Raw genomic sequence first — 21,715 nt, 5'->3', positions numbered from 1 at the left:
CCCTCCTTTTAGTCTCTCCACTTGTCATGCTCCGCACTTCCTTCACCTGACCAGTGGTTATAGTCTAACCAGACCAACTGCATCTTCAGACATATTTGGATATTTCTGCCTCTGACACTCATCTCCTGGGGCTTTTCTGTCCATCTCTGTTTCTGATATCCAGTGGTTGGAACTCTTCCAGGGAAGCAGGGAGGAGCATTATGTTTTATCTCAAACTGGAGGATATTCAGTTATAATGCAATTTTGTTCCACTACAAATATTATTGTTTATCAGGTTAAATGGCTCTTTAAAAATTTTTATTGATTTTACAGCTGTATATAATTTTTAAAAGTTTGGCTTTAGAGTTTTAGAAGTAGTGATGTCTATATAAGCAACATTCTAATACAGTATAAGTTAACACTGAAGGTCTTAGAGAATTTGGGGGGCTGGGATTTGGAATCCAGATTTACCATCACTTTCTGGTTTTGTGGTTTGGGCAAAAGCTCAAACCTCTCATCTTCAGCTGACTCATCTTTATAAGGGGACAAATACTAATTCCTATTTTATAGAATCTAGTATATGAAGATATGTAAGATGATATATGTAATATTTTAGCATACCCTCTCAAAAATAAGTCCTCAAAAATACTAGCTGTCTGAAAGAGTGACTCTACATATGCATGATTTCCTTAAGTACCCCCCAGCAATCTACTCCTGAAGCCTACTTCTTGAAAATAGACTTTTCAATTCCTCAAGCTTTGGTATGGTGAGGATATCTCCCCCAGTTAAACTTCAGTCCTGATTAAACATACCTGGATTAAAACAGCAACAAACTAACATCTATCACGTGCACTCTCAGAAGAAAAAAACACAAAGTTGTGCAGACTGGATTTACTTTACATTTATAACCACAGGTCTCACATAGATACTTAGAAAATCCTATTCTAGGGTGCCTGGGTGGCTCAGTCAGCTAAGCATCTGCCTTCAGCTCTGGTCATGATCTTAGAGTTCTGGGATTGAGCCCCACATCGGGCTCCCTGCTCAGTGGGGAGCCTGCTTCTCCCTCTCCTGCCTGCTCTTGCTCTCTCTCTAAAGTAAATAAATAAAATCTTAAAAAAAAAAAAATCCTATTCTAATTCTCAATTAGTTTCATACATTCCTTCACCCAGCAGCTTCTCTCCCCACAGTTTCCTGGACTATGCCCACTCTCCATTCTTGGTTGATGACCTCACATGTCATGGTGGGATTGGCATGAGAACTCCTTCATCTGCCCACCAACACATCCACCGGCTTGCGAATCTGTGCACTTACGTACTCTGCTTTCTCTCCTAGCACAGTGAAAGCACCGCCCCACTTCCCCCTGAGGCCAGCGCATCACCTGAGTCCCTAGCCACAGCCATCTTGCCACCTTCAGGGGCTCACTCTGGCAATCCTCCCCATTCTGTCCCACATGACCGATTCTTTCTTCTCAATGGGCTCCTACTCTTTGCATTCAGACTTGCGTTATGTACCTCTAAAAAACATATGTATTTAATAATTAAAATTTAAAAATATATTTAATAATGATATCAACAAATAATATATAAATAGAATAAATACATAACATATTTATAAATAGCCATAATATATAAATAAGAAAATATATAAAATAAATGTTCAAAATCTGTATTGCCATATCTGATAATATGTACAAAAAAGATAATAGAACATGACCAACTAGCATTTATTTTAATAGAACAGGACCAAGTAAGGTTTATTTTAAGAGCTCATTATAAGATTTGCAAATCCATTAATTTACTTCACCACATAATAGAAATGATCTCAAGAAAAAAGAAAACACATTTGACAAAATATAATACCCATTCATGATAAAAACTTCTAGCAAACTAGGACTGAAGGAAAACTTTCTTACTGTGATAAAGGATATCTACAAAGAGCCAAAAGCAAACATCATATGAAATCTTGAAATCTTGAAAAACTTCCCCATGAAATCAGGACAGACAAGGACGTCTACCATATTCAACTATGTTCTCAATGCAAATGCAGGAAGTATGAATATACAAGGTTATCAAAATTGGAAAGGAAGAAATAAAACTGTCATTATTAGTTAATAACATGATTACAAATATTGAAAATCCAAAATGATCTACAGGCCAACCAGTAGAAATAATCAGAGAATTTAGCAAGTTCACTGGACACAAAGTCAATATTAAAAATCAGCTGTATTTTGCTCAACAAACAACAAACTACTAGAGAATAAAATGTGGATAAGTAATTACCATTTGTCATCACATCAAAAATATTAAATACTTAGGAATAAATCTAAAGATAGATATGCTAGATCTCAAAAGTGAGACCAAAGAGAGAAATTAAGGGATACCTAAATATACAGGAAGATATATATAATTTTCATGAATTGGAAAAGCTTACTATTTTAAAAAGACCTTAATTCTCTCTGAATTAGTTTCAGTATAAGCCACTACAAATACCAGCAGCTTTAAAATACCAGTTAACAAGCTGATTGTGAAATTTATATGGAATTGCAAAGGCCAACTACAGTGAAGATAATTCAGAAGAATTATGTTACTGAATTCTGTTACCGGTAGAAAGCTACGTAATTTAGGTAGTGTGATACGTGTGTAAATGCACGCAAGGAGATCAATAGAACGAAGTCCGCAAATCCACACATATTTGGTAGTCTGACTCTCAGCAAATGTGTTAATGTGGTGCAGTAAGAAAAGGAGAAACTTTTCAGTGAATGGCGCTGGGTTAATTTGATTTCCATATGGGGAAAAAGTGAATCTTGACCCTGGATTACAGACCTACATGTAAAAACTAAAACAGCAATGCTACTAGGAAATAGGGTAGAATATATTCATCTTGGTATGTGCAAAGATTTCCTAAATAGAACACAGAAGGCACTGCCCATAAGGGAAAAGATGGATAAACTATACCACACTTAAATTCAAGCTTTTTGAGGGCTAAAAAAAAAAAATAACATCTTTGTGGATTATAAAGTAAGTCACAGAGGGGAAATAATTTATATTCAAAAATGGACCAATGAGAAAAAAAAACGATTAGAAAGATGTACAAGACTTATGCACGTCATAAAGGAGGATTTCAAATGACCAACAATCATATAAAAATGTGCCCAAACTCGTAAGTCACCAGGGAAATTCAAATTAAAACCACAGTGAGAAGTCATTATACCTTTAGTGGAATGCCTGTGTAAACAATACCCAATGTTGGTGAGGTTTTTACAGCAACCTGAATTCTCAGACATTGCTGATGTGCGTATAAACTGGACAACTTCTTTGGAAAACTGTATACCAGCTAAACCTACATAAATGCTAGGATCCAATGACTTAATTCCTACATTTACATCCCCAGATATACGGACTTTTGCTTACCAGAAGATAAACAAGAATGTTAATAGCAGGACTATTTGTAAGAGTCTCACACTGGAAATAACCCAAATATCCATCAGTAGAAAGATGTATAAATAAGTCATGGGACATTCATATAATGGAATATGAGAGAGAAATGATAATACATTTACACTACCCATGACAGTATGGATGAATCTCACAACACAACAAAACCATTTTGTACCTCACCCTCCAAAAATACCATCGCTTGCTTCCTGTGTTCTCCTCAAGACCGTCTCTTTGATTCTCTGTCCTATCATGTGGACTTGGCTCTTATCAAGGTCACAATATTTGTATCTTCCCAAGTCCAAGTCCGCAGTCAGTTGTCTTCTTATTCCTGACCTCTCCACAACATTTGCAATGGTTTGCATACCTTCCTTTGTGAAAGAGCCTCTGGATTCTAGGATGCCACCATTGCCTAGTCTACCCCTAGCTTGTTGGCTAGCTTCCAGGCTGTTGCTTTTTTGTCTAGTTCCCTGAGTCTTCCTCCTCTATCAGAACTATAAGGGTGCTCTAGGTCTTTAGCCCTTGGCCCTTTTCTTTAGCCCTTGGCCCTAGCTATTTAACTTCTCTCGAGAGATGCTCTGTTCAAGTCCCTGGTCTAAATACCATCTACAAGCCAATTTTTCCCATATTTGTGTTTTGTTGGCCTTCTCCTTGGACCTTGGATGTCTCTTCTGAGCTTCAGACTTACCCCCTATGTAGCAGCTCTATTTGGATGACTAAGAGGCAGCTCAAAATGAACACAGCTAAAAGAGATTTCTTGATTTTCACAATGAATCTGGTCCTCCTTGGATCTCCCCATCTTAGTGAATGACACAATCATTCACCAAGTGGCTCAGGTCAACAGTCTGGGAGTCATGAGTTATTTTACTCTTTCTTCTAGCCAAGGGGCAAGCATTTTTTCTGAGCAAGGCCAGCTGGACTCTCTCCCAGGACTTTGAAAGCTGAGTGGGTACACAGGGTTAGAAAATTGGTGGGAGCTGATTCATCCCAGCTGAGACAGCCGTAAGTGCCCGTCCGTTAGTTTCTGCTACCTAGATTCCCACAACCGCATTTGTCCCTTGCTTTTTCGAGACCTGCTTCTTCAGCTGAACGTCTTGAAGCTGTAAGCTATTCCATGTCGTCCCCAAGAACTTCTTTTTAGCGTAAATTTTCTAATAACTTCCTGTGTTTGCAAGAAAGGAATTCTCTGCAGTATCGATGAGTAAATGAATGAGCGAATGTCTGCATTATCAAGACTCAGTTTCCTATTAGTCCATCAGTCAGTCAGTTAACAACCATGTGTGCAGCCATTATTATGTACAGGCCACACAATTAACGCTGTTCTCTGCTAAGATATTTGGGGACTGCTGTCCATTGTTTTCCACTTTTCCAAGCTCCTCAGGGCCATACCCAAGGACAACTTCTTCCAATGATGGCACTGGATCATTCAGGATAACCTCCCCTTCTAAAGATCCTTAACTTAATCACATCTCCTCCTAAGATTAACACAGCTGGACATGAAGATAAGAAGAGCAGATTTTAGTTAATAATATACTACTGTAATAGGAATCCCATAGTGTGACCTGCTTTGATGTGTACAGAAGAGCCCGGGTGTTTGACAGGGAGGATGGAGAGTGGATAAGCCAGGACCTGGGAGTCAGCGGGGTGAAAGTGACAAAGAGCCCAGAATGGGGTTGGTCTATGGGAAACTCATCTGGGTTTGTTAATTGGCACTTACCAACGTTAGGCCCCTCCCCTCCCACAGAGGCCTGGAGAGGCGCCCTGTCTTCAGGTGTTAGCTGGAACAAACAGTAAATCTCTTGGCAGCCTGGCATTTTCTCAGGCAGGCAATTTAAGGGGAGCTAATGTCATCCTAGGGATGTGGCCGAAGCTGTTAATAAACGATGTTAGTGTTTTGTTCAAGTGTTTATGGACCAAGGTTGAGGCCTAGGCAAGAAGATGGTTCAGAAGAGCTGGCTAGAATTTGGTCAAGAGGGAGGCCCAATGTAATCAGACGGGTCCCTCAAAGATGGACGAGAGAGCCAGAGAGTTGGAGTCAGAGGCTGGAAGAAGCTGTGTGGTTGGCTTTGCAGGTGGAGGAAGGTGCCTTGAACCAAGGAACGCAGGCAGCCTCGAGAAGCAGGAAGAGGTAAGAAAACATCCTTCCCTAGATCTCTAGAAGGAACATAGCCTCGAGGACAGCTTCCTTTCAGCTGAATGAGGCTGACTTTGCGCTTCTGACCTCCAGAAGTGTACAATACTGAGTTCGTGGTTTTTAAGTTGTTTCATATTCCTTTACTATGAAATCAGTAAAATTTATTTACAGTGAAATGCACAGATATTAAACGTAGAATTAATGACTATTTGCAAATATATGCCCTGATACAGGCAGCACCACAATCATGAGAACAGGGTATTTCAGCCACTCCCAAAGTTTCCCACATGCTACATCTCGTTAAACCCTGCATCCTGTCATTGTCCTGATTAGTTTTGTCTGTTTGTGAACTTGCAGGACAAATGGGAATGCAGGACAAAAGGAATAGCTTTTGTGAAAATCGCTTTAACCCCAGGCACTCCAATTCGCGTTGTCTGAAGCCACTAAGTTTATGGTCATTTATGGCCATAGGAATCTAATACGGCAGTTATTTCAGCATAATGTAATTAATATAGGTATTTATCATTTTCTTTAGAATGTCTGCATTCCTATATTTTATATAAAAATATGTACTTTATATATATATTTTTAAAGATTTTATTTATTTATTTGAGAGAGAGAATGAGAGACAGAGAGCACGAGAGGGAAGAGTGTCAGAGGGAAAAGCAGACCCCCTGCTGAGCAGGGAGCCCGATGCGGGACTCGATCCCGGGACTCCAGGATCATGACCTGAGCCGAAGGCAGTTGCTTAACCAACTGAGCCACCCAGGCGCCCTGTACTTTATATTTTAAAAAATTAATTTTTTAAAATTTAGGACAAACCCAAAGACTTTCTAATGGCCAGGCCAGCTCACGCGAACAGACACAGGTCTACTCAGGAATCTGCTCTGGGGCTGAGGGGACATTCCAATTGGGGTGGGGCCTCACCGAGTTTTTGTTTTAAGTCCTCATTTATTTTTTTTTAAGATTTTATTTGTCAGAGAAATAAAGAACGAGACAGACAGACAGAGAGAGAGAGCACAAGCAGGGGGAGGGCCAGAGGGAGAAGCAGGCTCGGGACTCAACCCCGGGGATCATGACCTGAGCTGAAGGCAGCCATTTAACCAACTGAGCCACCCAGGTGTCCCATAAGTCCTCATATATTAAGCACCTACTATGTGTGAGGTGTTTTATAAATATATTCTTATTCTTAGTAATACCTTCTGCCCTGGGTATTGCTGTTATGCCCAATTATGGAGGAGGAAGCCAAGCAAATACACAGTGTAATTTGGTCAATTCCCAGCTACCAAGTGGGAAAGCAAGGATTCAAACTCCTGTCCCTCTCACTTCAGGGCCTGCCAAGAACCTGGAGTGGGCCTGAGTAAATGAGGGGGTGTTTTTGAGTGTGCAGGAAGTGGTAGATTGGGCAAAGAGCAAAACCTGAAGCCTGGTGCCATCACCAACTCCATTCATTCATTCATTCATTCATTCATTCATTCATTCAGCAGAGATCTGTTGAACCCTTACTGTGTGTGCAAGGCATTACCGTGGGAGCAGTAAACAAAATATACAAACATACCTGCCTCACGGATTTTGTATTCTTGTGGGATGTAAAAGACAATAAAGAAAATAAATTACGTTTCCCTCCTAATTTGTAAGAGTCCTACAAGATGTCCATAGGGGATGGGATAGTGTAGCAGGAAATGCAGGGTTTCTGCAGCCAGAATGCCTGGGCTTGAGTCCCGGCTCCGTCAGTTCCTGGCTGTGTGGTGCTGGGAAAATGACTCAGCCTCTCTGAGCCTCTGTTTCTCTGGTGTAAAATCGGACTAATAATCCCTACCCACCTAAATCGTTAGGACGAGTAAATGAGACAATAGGGGCAAAACTCTTAAGTAACAGAATTCCATTGGCAGAGAAGGTCTTTTTGATTCTGTGGCTCTGGAGGTGACCTTGAGTTCTCACAGTTCCTGAGTCTGTGGAGAGACACTGGTGCGGAGTCCTCAGAAATGGAGGTTGATTTCTATTTATTCGGCCTTGCTCAGCTCTCTGACAGGACCCCCTTTTCACAGTCCCGATAGAGGTGGTCCTTTCCACTTAAAACAGACAGTCTTGTCTTCTCATTTCCTGAGACCACACGTGGGCCCCTTCTGTTCCCAGAACAAGAGACGAGGGAGAGGGCAGCATGGCGCCCCGAGGAGCAGGAGCGGGGCTTGTGCGGCTACAGGCTTAGTCTCATTGCCAGGGCTTTGTGAGCAGCCCTCAGAGAGGGACTCGCAGGAAGATTTTATTTGCTTTTCCCCGGACGCCAGCCCTGTCAGGCAGCCTTCACCTTATAACGCGGCCTACATCCGACCACTGTGTTCCCGAGTGGGGTCAGGTCTGCGGAGGCTGGGAAGGTTGAATTTTAATTCAAAATGTGTTTTCACCCTTAATTCTGCTGCCCCAGACAAGGACACACGCGCACACACACACACACACACACACACACACTCCTGTTCTACTTAGTCCTTCATGCACTTCTCAGAGTGGATACATTTTTTATATCCTTTGATTAATATGAGCCTCTCACAGTTACTGGAAATATGGGGTCGATCAGGGGCTCTGCCCACCACTGCTCACCACTGCATCCCCCTACTCTGAGTTTGTGTTACAATTAGGGTTGCCAAATTTACTAAATAAAAATACAAGGTGCCCACTTACATTAGAAATTTGGAAAATGAATAGTTTTCAGATAAAATAGGTGCTGTGTAATATTTGGGACATGTCCTAAAAATGATTGGTTATTTTTCTAAAATTCAAATCTAACTGGGTGTCCTGTATTTTATCCGGCAACCCTAATTCTACCTTGTTTGTGTTGCTCGGTAAATATATCCATGAATGAGGGAATGAATGGGGCTAATGCACGATTAAAAGCAGAAAACCAAATGCAGACATTTTCTGGCAAGTACATACCAACGTGTTGGAAGTGGTTGTTTCGAGGTGGTAGCATTATTGGAGAATTTTCATTTTTCTATGTGATTTTTCTGTTCTTCAAGTTGACTGCTGTGTGTACAGTTTTCACATATCACATATGTATGTATTTATACCTCTAGACACACACACACACCCCAACTTCTTTTTTTTTTTTTTAAGATTTTATTTATTTATCTGAGAGAGACAATGAGATAGAGCATGAGAGGGGGGAGGGTCAGAGGGAGAAGCAGAACCCCCCGCTGAGCAGGGAGCCCGATGCGGGACTCGATCCAGGGACTCCAGGATCATGACCTGAGCCGAAGGCAGTCGCCTAGCCAACTGAGCCACCCAGGCGCCCCCCAACTTCTTAACATTAGTGTAAAACCTGCTTGAAAGAAACAGTCTGTGTTTTTCCTCAGCCTGAAAACCAGGATTTTCTGAACACATCCTTAGGGGTTAGCGGCATTTTGAGTATCCACAAGAAGACCACTGAAAGCAATATTGAGAGGCCTACGTAGCTTACCAATACAATAGAGTACACAAGGGGTACACAGGAATTCAAAAGGATTGCTGTTACATTATTAATCATACAGTGCTTCTTAAGAAAATTGGCTCCTGAAGCTTTGGGGATGTAAAGATAAAACGAGCTAAACCTAGGACACAAAATGCTGATTAAATTGTACATAATGGGGGATCTCTGAATCTTTGTTCTTTGATTTGCAGAATGAGGGTGGAAATCAAAACAAACATAAGCTCTTACAGAGAATGAGTTGAAGACTTGGCCCTCCCCCACCATTTACATAACTTCCTGGGATGTTTTGAGGCTGAGCACCTCCGGACTTTGTGTCTGGGGTAGCCCACGGTGACCCAGCAGTGACGGACATGTTCAGAATGCTACACGTTCATGGAGCAAGGAAGGGAAAGAACTCCCATCTATATGATGTTTGCTCTGTGCTGGGCATGGCACTGTATCTCATTTTGTTCATAAAAACAACCCCCAAGTTACACACATCAACCTCGTCTTATAACCATGTGACTTAAAACTGATAAAGACGGGGGTGCCTGGGTGGCTCAGTCAGTTACGCGGCTGCCTTCAGCTCAGGTCATGATCTCAGTGTCTTGGGATCGAGCCCTGCGTTGGGCTCCCTGCTCAGTGGGGAGTTGGCTTCCCCCCTCCCCCTCCCTCTCCTTCTTCACCTGCTTGTGTTCTATCAAATAAATAAATAAAATCTTACAAAAAATGATGAGTATTGCTCACAGGTCCCACCTCCAGAAGTATTGCAAGGTGCTTAATAGTTGGAGAGTCACTTACATTTCTTATGTTGTACTTACTGAGGCAGAAAGCCTTTATTAGAAGGAATAAATATGCTTTCTGACAATTTTTATCTCAGGATTTGAAAGACTGTAAGTTTTCTGCTATACTTGAAGGATGCCCCCCTCTCAGTTTACAGTTCTGAATGTGGTACTAGAATTAAGGTGGGGCGGATTTCTTCTCTCTCCTCCATCACTATTAATGGTGTCCACCATCCTGCATGGTTCCGTGTGAGAGGAAGGCTAGGCTCTATGTCACGTTATCACCAAGTCCGCATGCGTGGGGCACAGAGAGTTGCCTGCATTGACAAGTTACGGCAGAATCGGTAAACTTTGGCTAGCTTCAAGTCTCCTAACACCCACCTCACAAAAAAATAAAATAAATAGAAACGGGAAGGGACTGAAATCCGTTTTGATTATTCAGTGATGAGGGAGCGGCATGAAAGGGGGAAATGCTCTGTCCTTCTGAAGGGTTTCTGGTCTTAAAAGGAGAGAATTAGTTGGCTGAACTTTGGAAGAAGGAAAATGTGACTTTGAACAAAGGGAGGATGTGAATTGAGAGCACCTTGTCATTGTCAGGGTGGGGGGGGGGCGGAAAGTCAATCTGGTGATTGCTAAACGTGGGGAAGAAAGAGCCGCATCCATGTAACACTGCGTGGCAACGCTGTGAATAGGCCACTCTGAGCTACTGATTAAATACACCGAGCGTGGGCCAGAATTGGACTCCACTGTGTCTGAGGAGGGCACGAACCAAAGGGACCCATTTCCAGGTCACACAGAACCATATTTTCAACTATGGTGTGGAGTCTTGGAGCAAAGTGTATATTAAGTGAACCGTATTAATTAAGGATGGAGGGAGACAGGTTTTATGCATTAACTCCTCCAGAGAAATGTCCCTAAGCACACAGTGACATTCCAATTATTTTTCCATTAGTATTCTCTGAATACTTTCTTTCTTTCTTTCTTTCTTTCTTTTTTTTTTTTTTTTGCCTTCCCTAGTAGAAACTGCTTGGTATGCATATTTAAGTAACAGTCACACTGAATTAGCTTTAAGAATAGGCTCTTAACATAATGGATGCATTCAAGTGTAGAGGAAAATGAGAGAGCCACATACAGACCTCCACGCATAAGAAAAGAGCAGGGAGTAAGAGACACAGCCAGCTTCTAGCCATTTTCTAAGCCTTGGATTATGATCCTGACTTTGGGAGGAGATCACATTTACCTAATGTCTAGCCACTGATCTGAGTTAGCTCCAGCTCTGTTAGAAGCTATTTGGTGAGAAAGGCAGCACCTGTCCTTTTCCAGCTCCCAGGTATATATATGTGGCCGCTCGAGAAGGACGCTACAAGGAATCCATGTCTACTACCAGTCATTCTAGAGAGCAAGTGCTTTTTTGTACAAGTTCTCAAGATCAACCTCCCCTCAGCCATTGATGACCTACTTAGTACCCAACGTCGCTGCCCCACAATTAATGGGGGAAAAGTATCTCAACGAATGACAAGACATCTGAACTCATTCTTTGTCAGCCTATTTGGCTGCCATGTTTTAAAAAATATATGGTCCTCAAGGACCGGGGGAACTGTGACAAAAAACAAAAACAAAACAAGCAGTAATTATTCGTGACAAAAAACAACAATTTGTTTCATTTAAAGCCAAAGAAATTAAGGAGAACCAAAGCCCTTGAGGAAGAGCCTACTGAAGATTTTGCAAATGCACACCTGGAAATCAAGACGGGTTTAGGGAACAGTGTTTGGGGGTGAAGGTAGAAATGACTCCATTCAGAGATCCCGTAAAACCACTTACCACAAATTAACCAGGAAAGGATGCTCCAGACCCTGCATGATCTGGAGTTCCTTGAAGACATTTCTCACTTCATTGCGCTCCACGCACTTTTGTTTGTTCATGTACTTCATTGCGTACATCTTCTTGGTATCGTTCTTCTGCACGATGCAGACCTAATGGCACAATCCAGAATGAGAAAGTGGTCAGGGAGTTGACAGATCACGGCCATGGGAGACAGGACAGGAGGTTCTCAAAAGCATGGCCTGGAGGCCTCACCACTTGCAAATTCTCTGATGCTGACGTTGCTGCTTAGCTCTGATTTCAGAGTAGAAAATTTCATTTTCTTCCCCTGTATCAGGTCAGTTCATGAATCTCTGTTTTCTCAAGCAAGCCTGCCTGTTTTTTGCTCTTTGGGTTTTGTTTAGACAGCATGTTGGAGAAAATAGCTGCTTCCTTGTCAGGAATCTTCCAACAGCCAATGACATGCTATTCTGCTTTGAGTGACTGATATGGGCACGGCTAAACTGCCGAGCCGAACAACACTGCGCCAAGAATTTCTCTTTACACAGTAGTTGATAGAACCTAAAAGGACTTAAAGCACTGGGAAAGCACTGCACATGATGTCCATGGTTCTGAAATTCTTTTAGAGGTTCTAGATGTCTGATAAAGTGGGCAGGAGATGATTTTAAAATCCAAGTTCAATATGAAATAAGAAATACTCTCAAAGTATGTCTCTACCAAGAAACTAATGATCAGGATTTGAATCTAGAAGTTTCTTGCAAAAAAATTAGGCTGGATCTATCTTTCATGGTCGATTTTTGAAAATAAAAACATGGTATAACTGGAGGAAAAAGAGATATCTTTTCCACATAAAAAGAGTTATCTCTTGGGGCGCCTGGGTGGCTCAGTCGGTTAAGCATCTGCCTTCAGCTCAGGGCATGATCCTAGGGTCCTGGAGTCAAGCCCCACTGTTGGGCTCCCCGCTCAGTGGGGAGCCTACTTTTCCCTCACACTTTGCCCATCCCCCCGCCCACACGCTCTCTCACTCTTTCTCTCTCTCTCTCTAAAATAAATAAATAGAATCTTAAAAAAAAAAAAGAAATAACTTTTACATTGACAGGTAAGTGTTACCAAAGGCATGGGTACAATTGGCAACTGAGTCCAAAATTTTAGAGTGGAGAGAAAGTCTTAAAATCTAGTGAGAGTAAATGGGCATGACAATGAAATAATTCTGAGAACAATAGATGTTCATTATATCACACACCTCAAACTCTAGTGACAATTTTATAAAAACCTCTCTGAATTATCATTCCTTGTGGTCCCAGTAACTGAAATAATCTGAACATTCTCAGACTCTGTTCCCTGAGCTACATGACCCTGCTGGTGGTTAATCATTTTGGTTCTCACCTTCCCAAAACTGCCTTTCCCAATGGCTCGCAAAATTTCAAAGTGGTCAAAGTTGACTGCAAAACAAACAAAAAGAACAATGTGAAGGATTATCAGTTGTTTTTTAGTTGCTAATAAATAATAAAGATTAGGCGAAACCAGAGTACCTTGTTTAAGACAACATTCCAGATGACCTTAGGATACCCATTCATTTATTCAATAAATATTTCTTAAACACTTCTTACTCATTAATCACAGTGCTTAGTACTGGGGGATATAGTAATAGCAAAGTAAAAATGGAATCTCTACCTTTTTGGAGCCTGTAGTTTAGTAAGGGCTCCCTATAGAGAGAGACACTTATAGATGAAATAGTCATAACTTAATGGACAATTAAAACTCCCACTAAATGTAAAGAGAGAAGTCATGGGGGCTCTAAGAGCATATAACAATGGATTTCACATAAGTGGCAAGGTCAGGAGGAGCATCACTGAACACTAAGGATTACGGAGAGATCTGGTCCTAGAGAAATGGGACTGACCTTCCTAGATAAAAAAAACATACCTTCTACCCAGAAAGTGCTAATAAAGTCAAGTGGATGACTTATTTAGTAAACAAAGTCAAGTGAATGACTTATTTCCCAAAATTCCTGCAGTTCGAATTTCTCTAATCCACTAGACTATAAACTCAATGAGGGCAGAGATAATAGGTCCTTTTGTTCATCCTGGTTTCCTTAGCAACTCAGAAAATTCCTGGCTTGAGGTAGTTGAAAGCAAAACTACACTTCCCACAGAGCCTCACACAGTGATTTCCACATAGTTGCTTCTCAGCAAATAAATCAAACTAGCTGTAAAGATACACAAGGACCTCAAAAACGGTTGCTTCTTGTAAATATGAGCAGTGTGAGCAGGAGGGTCTTCTGAGGAACTGTTTTTCAAATGGGGTCAAGCCCCATTAATGAGTTATGAAATAAATTGGGTGGTATGAGAAGCATCCAAAATTTAAACAAAGTAGAATGGTTAGAAAACAATCAGAAATGTCTCAAATGTAGGAAGAATAGTGTTGCTTCTGAAACTTAGTTTTGGTTTTACGTATGTGTGTAGGTAGATATGGATTGTATCATGATAAAATTTTTTGGTATATATTTTTTTCACAAAATGGTGAAAATAACTTGAAATTCAGACACCTCTGTAAGTTTTCTCTTAAGTTTCAAACTGATAAAACCAAAGCAAGGATTTCCTCACACTTATTACATGAGGCACAGTTCTATATTATGTACCATAGAGGTGTCAAAAAAATGACCAGGATTTATTTGCAAGTCCAAGATTTAATCTTGAGCCAACCTACTAACATAACACAGTGATTTCTCCACTAGTAGCCTTGCCTAGAATGCTGTGATGACATTTTGAATCTTCAAGCATACAGGAAGTATCTAGAAAGCATGAAGTTCCGTTGTGATACTAATCCATTTCATAAACCATGTCTCTTTATAAGGCATTTTAAGCTTTCAGGAAAATGATCAAAGATTAGATGCCAGGTTGCTGGTTCTACTAGTGTTAACCCCCTTAATTAATGTCTGGTCCCAGAAAAGTGATAGGCCTAAAGTTTTAGGCCTATTTATGCCTTTATTTCTAATCAGTCAAAAAGAGAACAGACTCCAGTCCAATTCCATACTGTCTAAAGTCACTTCCATATATAATAATCAGCATGGAGAGAAAGCCAATGACAAAAGTGGCTGGAAGAGAAGCTCTTATTCCATCCTCACAGTCCCCCTCCCCCTTTTTTCTCTTTTAATTCCAGGGTAGTTAACATACAATGTTTTACTCATTTTCACGTATACAGTTTAGTGATTCAAAATTCCTACTCAGTGCTCATCAAGGTAAGTGTGCTCTTCATCCCCATCCCCTATTTCACCCATCCCCCGGCCCACCTCCCCTCTGGTAACCATCAGTTTCTTCTCTAAAGCTAAGACTGTTTCTTGGCTTGTCTCTCTTTTTCCTTTGTTCATTTGTTTTGTTCCTAAAATGCCACGTATGAGTGAAATCACACGGTGTTTGTCTTTCTCTGACCGACTTATTTCACTTAGCATTATGCTGTCTAGATCCATCCATGTTGGTGCAAGTGGCAAGATCTCATTCCTTTTTATGGCTGAGTAATATTCCATTGTACATATATACCACATCTTCTTTATCCATTCATCTACCACACTGGACTCTTGGGCTGCTTCCATAGTTTGGCTATTTTAAATAATGCTGCAATAAGCCTAGGGGTGCATGGTATTCCTTTGAATTAGTGTTTTTGTCACCTCTGGTTAAGTTTATTCCTAGGTATTTTATTATTTTAGGTGCAATTGCAATGGATCGTTTTTTAATTTCTCTTTCTGATGCTTCATTATTAATGTGTAGAAATGCAATGGATTTCTGTACATTGATTTTTGTATGCTGTGATCTTACTGAATTTAATCATCAGTTCTAGTAGTTTTTTTGGTAGAGTCTTCAGGGTTTTCTCTATATAGCATCATGCCATCTATAAATAGTAAATGTTTTACTTCTTGCTTACCTTGGATGCCTCGTTCTTGACTGATTGCTGTGGCTAGCACTTCCAGTACTGCATTATTTAAAAGAGGTCAGACTGGACACCTTTGTCTTCTTCCTGACCTTAGTGGAGAAGCTCTCAGTTTTTCCCCATTGTGTATAATGTTCACTGTGCGTTTTTTATATAAGGGCTTGATTATGTTCAGATATGTTCCCTGTAAACCTACTTTGTCGAGGGTTTTTATCATGAATGGATGTTGTACTTTGTCAAATGTTTTTTCTGCATCTGTTGAAATGATCATATGGTTTTTATCCTTTCCCTTATTGATGTGATGTATCACATTGACTTGTGAATACTGAGCCACCGTTGTATCCAGTGAATGAATTTTTAAAGTATGTTGTTGGGGGGCGCCTGGGTGGCTCTGTCATTAAGTGTCTGCCTTCGGCTCAGGTCATGGTCCTGGTGTCCGCGATCGAGTCCCGTATCGGGCTCCCTGCTCCCTTCCCCAGCGGGAAGCCTGCTTCTCCCTCTCCCACTCCCCCTGCTTGTGTTCCCTTCTCTCGCTGTGTCTCTGTCAAATAAAATCTTTAAAAAAATTAAAAAACAAAACAAAAACAAAACAACAAAAAATAAAATATATTGTTGGATTCGGTTTGCTAATATTTTGTTGAGGATTTCTGCATCTACGTTCATCAGAGATACTGGCCTGTAGTTCTCTTTTTTTGTTGTGTCTTTATCTGGGTTTGGAATCAGGGTAATGCTGGCCTCATTTACTCTTCCTTCTTAAATGTCCAGCAACAGGAGCTGTAGTTAGGAGGGAGGCTCATGGAAAAGGCAGTGAGACCTCATAACTCAGACAAAATGAGAAAGGGATGACGTCAGAATTATGGATTATTTTATCAACGGAAACCCATTTGTATTACAGGCATATAGGATTTACCAAAGGAGCTGGGTATCAAATAGCATATCCTCTGTATACTTGAACCTTTGATCAACGTGTATAGTATTAACCAGCAGATCATTTATGCTTACAGGTCCCAATGGGCCTGCAGCCTGTTTTTGTCTCGCCTCTGAGCTAAGATCAGTTTTTACATTCTATAAGGATTATTAAAAAAACAATAAAAATATGCAACTGTATAAAAGTCTGTAATATTTACTAGCTGACTCTTTACAGAAAAGTGTGCCAGCCCCTGAGATGAAAAGTACAGGCTTTGGAGACAGACTACCCGAGTTCACATCATAGCTCCTACAATTGATAGTTATATAATCTTGGCAGTTTACTTCTATGCTCTGCTCCTTCATCTCTGAAATGGGTATGGAAATAATATATATCCCACTGGGTTTAGAGGAAGATGGAATGAGTTACTATACATAAAGGACTTAGAATATGAACTGCAACTAGCTATTTTTGCTAGTACTCCTACTACCACTTCTTAGAGAATAGCCTAATTCAGACTCCCAGCAAATACCACCAGAAGTTGCTATCATAGCACATGGCTATTCAGCTTGGAAAAAAATGGCAGTTGTGTCATTTCTCCACATTTGGGACTTTTGTAGTCGACGGTGTGGTGTTCTTGCAGTGTCTCCTCCCATCGCACAATAACTTTGTTGTGTTTACTTGTTGTGTCTTGTCCTTGTATCATGTTCTACAACTTTGTCTCTAGTTCATGGAGGAGATCTGGTGCCAAGATGACATAGGGGTCTTTTAGAGATACTCTTAGACCCTGGTTCTATCTGGGGCCTTGAGGGCAGGCTGTTGAGTGTGGAGAGAGCAGGGCCTGGTTCTCACTTCCACTGACAGAGCTGGCCTATGTACATGGCCTGTGGAAGAACAGACAGGCCGAAAAGCTGAAACCTTCAGCATCTTTCTTATCTGCTTTGGAGTCTTGCTTTCACACATGGCTGCTCACCCCAGTCTTAGCAAACATCATATCAGTAAAGTGTCCTTAATGTTGCCTGGAGGTGTATACCACATCAAGTAGTTTTAAAAATAGCTAAACTAAATACCCATAAAGAGGCTTATTTTTGAGTTCTTCTTTGGGGTAGGTGCACATTCTCCACAAATCAACCAGACACAGAAATTCTATATGCACAAGAGATCTGTTTATGTGTGGTTTGGTACTCATTTCATTTTTTAAAAAAGATTTTATTTATTTGAGAGAAAGAGAGAGCATGAGCCGGGGGGGGGGGGGGGGAGGAGGGGGTAAAGGGAGAAGACTCCTCACTGAGCAGGGAGCCTGATGTGGTTCTTGATCCCAGGACCCTAAAATCATGACCTGAGCCAAAGGCAGATGCTTAACCGACTAAGCCACCCAGATGCCCGGTGTGCATTTCATGTTTATGTCTCATTTTGTCCTCACAACAACCTTACAGTGTGTGTAGCTAGGGGTGCTCTGGATCAGAGAGATTAAATAACTTGCTGTGGGCATCACCAGTACCATGACTAAATGACCCTGGGGTTAGGTTCTGAAGACGGAAAGTAGGGCGGAACCTTGGTTAGTCCAAACTACACGTGAAAATCCTCTAGAAATGTATTGCTTTGAAAACCAAGGGAGTCTTTAAAAAGTCCAACAGAGCTTTCTCTTGTGTGAGCACCGCATGAAGCTCATGAAATGTATTTAGGTGCTCTTGTATAGAAAACATTTGAACACTAATATTACACTCAGCTCATTGGCAGACTGAAATGTATTAGTCACATGGAAAGTAAGAGCAACTGAGGGGACAGCTGGTTGACTGTTGTCACAAAACCATACCCAACGCTTGAGCGCAGGGGTGGACAACATCAACTATCTGAGTCTGCTCAGTGTTAGTCATGTAAACTCAGTATACACCTTTCTGACTCTGGACCCAGGCTCTTAACCCCTATTTCTATAGTCATCTTTATGTTGTTACTACTGTGTGTCTACCCATCCCAGAGGCAGAATCAGGGGAAGCAAGGTGGGATTTCTTTGTCTCTCCTTTTACAATCACATGGGTCAACTCAGCTTTCCCCAAGTCTTTCCCTAAACAGAAGCCTGCTGATCGTGGCATCTGGTGCTTGATGTTTTTTCTTTCCTTTGTTGGACTTCTCCTCGCATCTCCCCAGTCTCAACATTCTGTGCAGTAAACAGAAGGAAAGAAAGGAAAGGGGAGACTCTTTAGAGTGAGTTATACCACCCTGACACTTGGAATTTGGGAGAATAGAAGGTAAAGCAGACTCCCCCGCCCCCACCTGTTTTTCTATGATTGAGGTAAAAATATTTGGAAAATATTTTATTTTTTCCTGTTAAAAAAATGATTGCAGCCTAAGTAAATCCCAAATCATGACCATATGCACAACTGTGGAGAACTGCACTTCTTGATGTTTATGTAAATCTTTCTATTGATGAGGGAACAAGGACACCAGCTGTGTGTCCTCTGTAAAATGACACTAATTAAACTTGGCTCACAGGTTTTGAAGATGAGCTGATATACACCAGAAGTATAATGTCCAGCTCACTGAAAACTAAAAATTACAAATGAATAAGTATAATTATTCAAAGAAAACTGAGACTTCTTCCCACTCTAAATTTTTAGTTGCATTCCCAGAAGGCAGCCTCTTTGAACAAATTCTATGTATCCTTTAAGAGATTTTTTTCAGCATATATGTATTCCCTTTTAATAGCAGTAGCAACATATTATCATTCCTACAGGAACAGAGATTATAAGCTCTTTCTATATAATTACATTCTCTCTGTTCCTTCATACATCACATACAGATCTATATCTAATTATTTTAAACAGCTCTTTTGTATTACATTGTGTAGAATGTCCCATAAGATACTTAACTTTTTGATAGCATTTCAAAGATGGTTTAATTATCTGTTGTTACCTGCAATACTAGTGCAAACATCCTTGGTCAGCTTTTGTGCAAAGTGTCGTAAGCTAGCTTCGTAAAAGCAGAAATGCAGTAACAAAGAGTGTGTGCATTTTCCTATTTAATAGACACTGTACACGAGCCCTTCAATGATGTTGAATCTCCTCCGCACCAATGTGTGTAAGAATGACGTTCTGTCCACCACCCTGCTGATGCAATTATGCCAGCAGTCTTTGACCTGACAGGTGACGAAAAAACTGAATTATTGATTTACTTTATATTTCTTAAATGATGACTAGAGCATGGGGCGCCTGGGTGGCTCAGTTGGTTAAGTGACTGCCTTCGGCTCAGGTCATGATCCCAGAATCCTGGGATGGAGCCCCACATCGGCTCCCTGCTCCACGGGAAGCCTGCTTTCCCTCTCCCACTCCCCCTGTTTGTGTTCCTGCTCTCTGTCTCTGTCAAATAAATAAATAAAATCTTTTAAAAAAAAATGATGACTAGAGCCTCATCTCTTTGTATGTGCACTGTTTCCAGAGAGCTGCCTATTCACAGATTTTTGCCTGTTTTTAATGAGTTATTAGTCTTTTTGCTTTCCAAGCGTGCTTAAAATGTTACATAAATGAAGTCTCTCTTGAGCAAATCTCGGGAATATTTTATCCAGGCTGTCCATTTGGCTTTTGACTTTAAAGCATTTTTAATAGTGTAGAAAACTCCAGTGTTCAATTTATATCTTACGTAGTCAAATTTTATATAGTCAAATGTATTATTCTTTTCCTTTGGGGTCCCCTTGGTTTAAGTCTTTACTAGAAAGGCATTTTTTTACTTCAAGACTGTTAAAGGCATGTACTTATATTTTGACCAGGCATTGTTGAACTCCTGCTGTTTTAATTTTTGCAATCTTTCTCTGCTTAAATTGAAAGTTAAAACAATTGCTAATTTCCTTGTATGCAGCCATGCCAGTGTGATTATTAAGAAGTGGATGCCTTTAAAGTGTTTTGGGAGAATATCATTGTAAAGCAGGCTCTCCATATTTTACCTACGCTGATAATTTATTTAGTAAATACCTTGCTCATGTAGCACAATGCTAGGTTCCAATGCTGTTTGGTTCCAACTGATAGCAAATTAAACCAGGGCAGTCTCAGTAAGTTCAAGAGTACCAAGATAAAGTCTTCAGAGAATAAAACTATATATATATATATAAAGTCAAGCCGAAGTCTGGCCTGACTTTTTGGTATGCTAATTTGGCATACAAATTTGCTGCTTAAACATGTCACTGCTTCAGGATGTGATTCTCTAAAGACAAAGGTAATTCAACATGAAAACAGTTATTGCTTAGCTGGCTACATGTCCCCCTTCTTCCCTCCAGTCCAGGAAGAACGTATCTATTTGATTCCCCCCTCTCCCCCCCACCACACTGATATAGCAGAAGAGACACTGAGGTGGAGTAAAGATGCAAATGGAAATTGCTCAGTGAACTCAGTCTATGTTCACTGACATTTACTGATGGCTGACTCAGTCGGAGCCAGGAGTTGTACTAAGTGCCAGGGAGGGAGAAAGCCAAGGCTGCCTTCCTTTACGGGGTTTATGGTCTAGTGGGACAATAGAATCATTAATAATAGCTAATATCTAACATTTATGTAAGGAATATCAGGCATTATGCTAGGCATCTTAGCTACACTACTCAATTTTCCATCAATGCTTTGAAATAGTAGTACTATTATTGCTATTTTTTTAAGATGAGCAAACTAATGCGCAGAGTGATTACACAGTTTTCCCAAGGCCACGGAGTAGGTGAGGGGCGGCAGGGTGGGGAGTCCCCCTCAAGTGACTCCAGAGCTGTCCTCAAACACTGTTCGCTGCTGAGGCCCACTAAACACAGATAATGGTGCCCAAGAAAGAAGGATGGATAGCACCGAGTCAGGCAAAGACCTGGCTCTCCACAGCATCCACACTTCTGCTTCTCTTTCCAGGAGGGATCTCTCTTTTTCACAGATGCTATCTCCCAACACTGGTCTCCCCAGACACATGCATCACCTATCTGTCATCCACCCTGTGCCACACCCCGAGCCAGAAGCTTCCGTCTGGGAGCTGGGACTGTGACCAGCACAACTGTAATCTACATATTCCTATTCATGTAGGACTTTCTGATGTGAAAATGCATGCTTCCCCCTATATTACCAGGCTTTCCCAACACAAGAACAGAACTGGCCGAATGTAAAAAAAAAAAAAAAAAAAAAAAAAAAGGTGGGGGGCGGGGACAGGTCAGTAGGCCCAAGGAAATAAAGAATAAAGCTGACACAGAATAAAGCAGTCTCACAAGACAAAGGGGGAGCCCTGATGGCATTAAAGTGTGTGGCTCTATATTCATATAGGTCCTACTTTGGTTAC

At 40.9% G+C, this 21,715-nt stretch overlaps 1 protein-coding gene across 1 annotated transcript in view; it reads right to left on the bottom strand.

The window, feature by feature from the left end:
* The window catches only part of STK32A (serine/threonine kinase 32A), a 90,754-nt gene extending 77,728 nt beyond the window's left edge, over positions 1-13,026 (bottom strand). Inside the window, exons 1-2 of the mRNA XM_045894806.2 lie at positions 12,979-13,026; positions 11,593-11,744 (exon numbers count right to left, since the gene is read on the bottom strand). Of these exons, the coding sequence (XP_045750762.2) occupies positions 11,593-11,711 (119 nt within the window). The 5' untranslated portion in view covers positions 11,712-11,744; positions 12,979-13,026. The remainder of the gene's footprint in view (positions 1-11,592; positions 11,745-12,978) is intronic.
* Positions 13,027-21,715: the final 8,689 nt, after the last annotated feature.

This window comes from Mirounga angustirostris, unplaced genomic scaffold (genome assembly GCF_029215605.1).
Source record: "Mirounga angustirostris isolate CCGP_5_RB_7025 unplaced genomic scaffold, mMirAng1.0.hap1 SCAF_7, whole genome shotgun sequence".
Taxonomy (NCBI): domain Eukaryota; kingdom Metazoa; phylum Chordata; class Mammalia; order Carnivora; family Phocidae; genus Mirounga; species Mirounga angustirostris.
The sequence above is the reverse complement of the archived record's forward strand: the minus strand, read 5'-3'. Positions and strand labels throughout refer to the sequence as shown.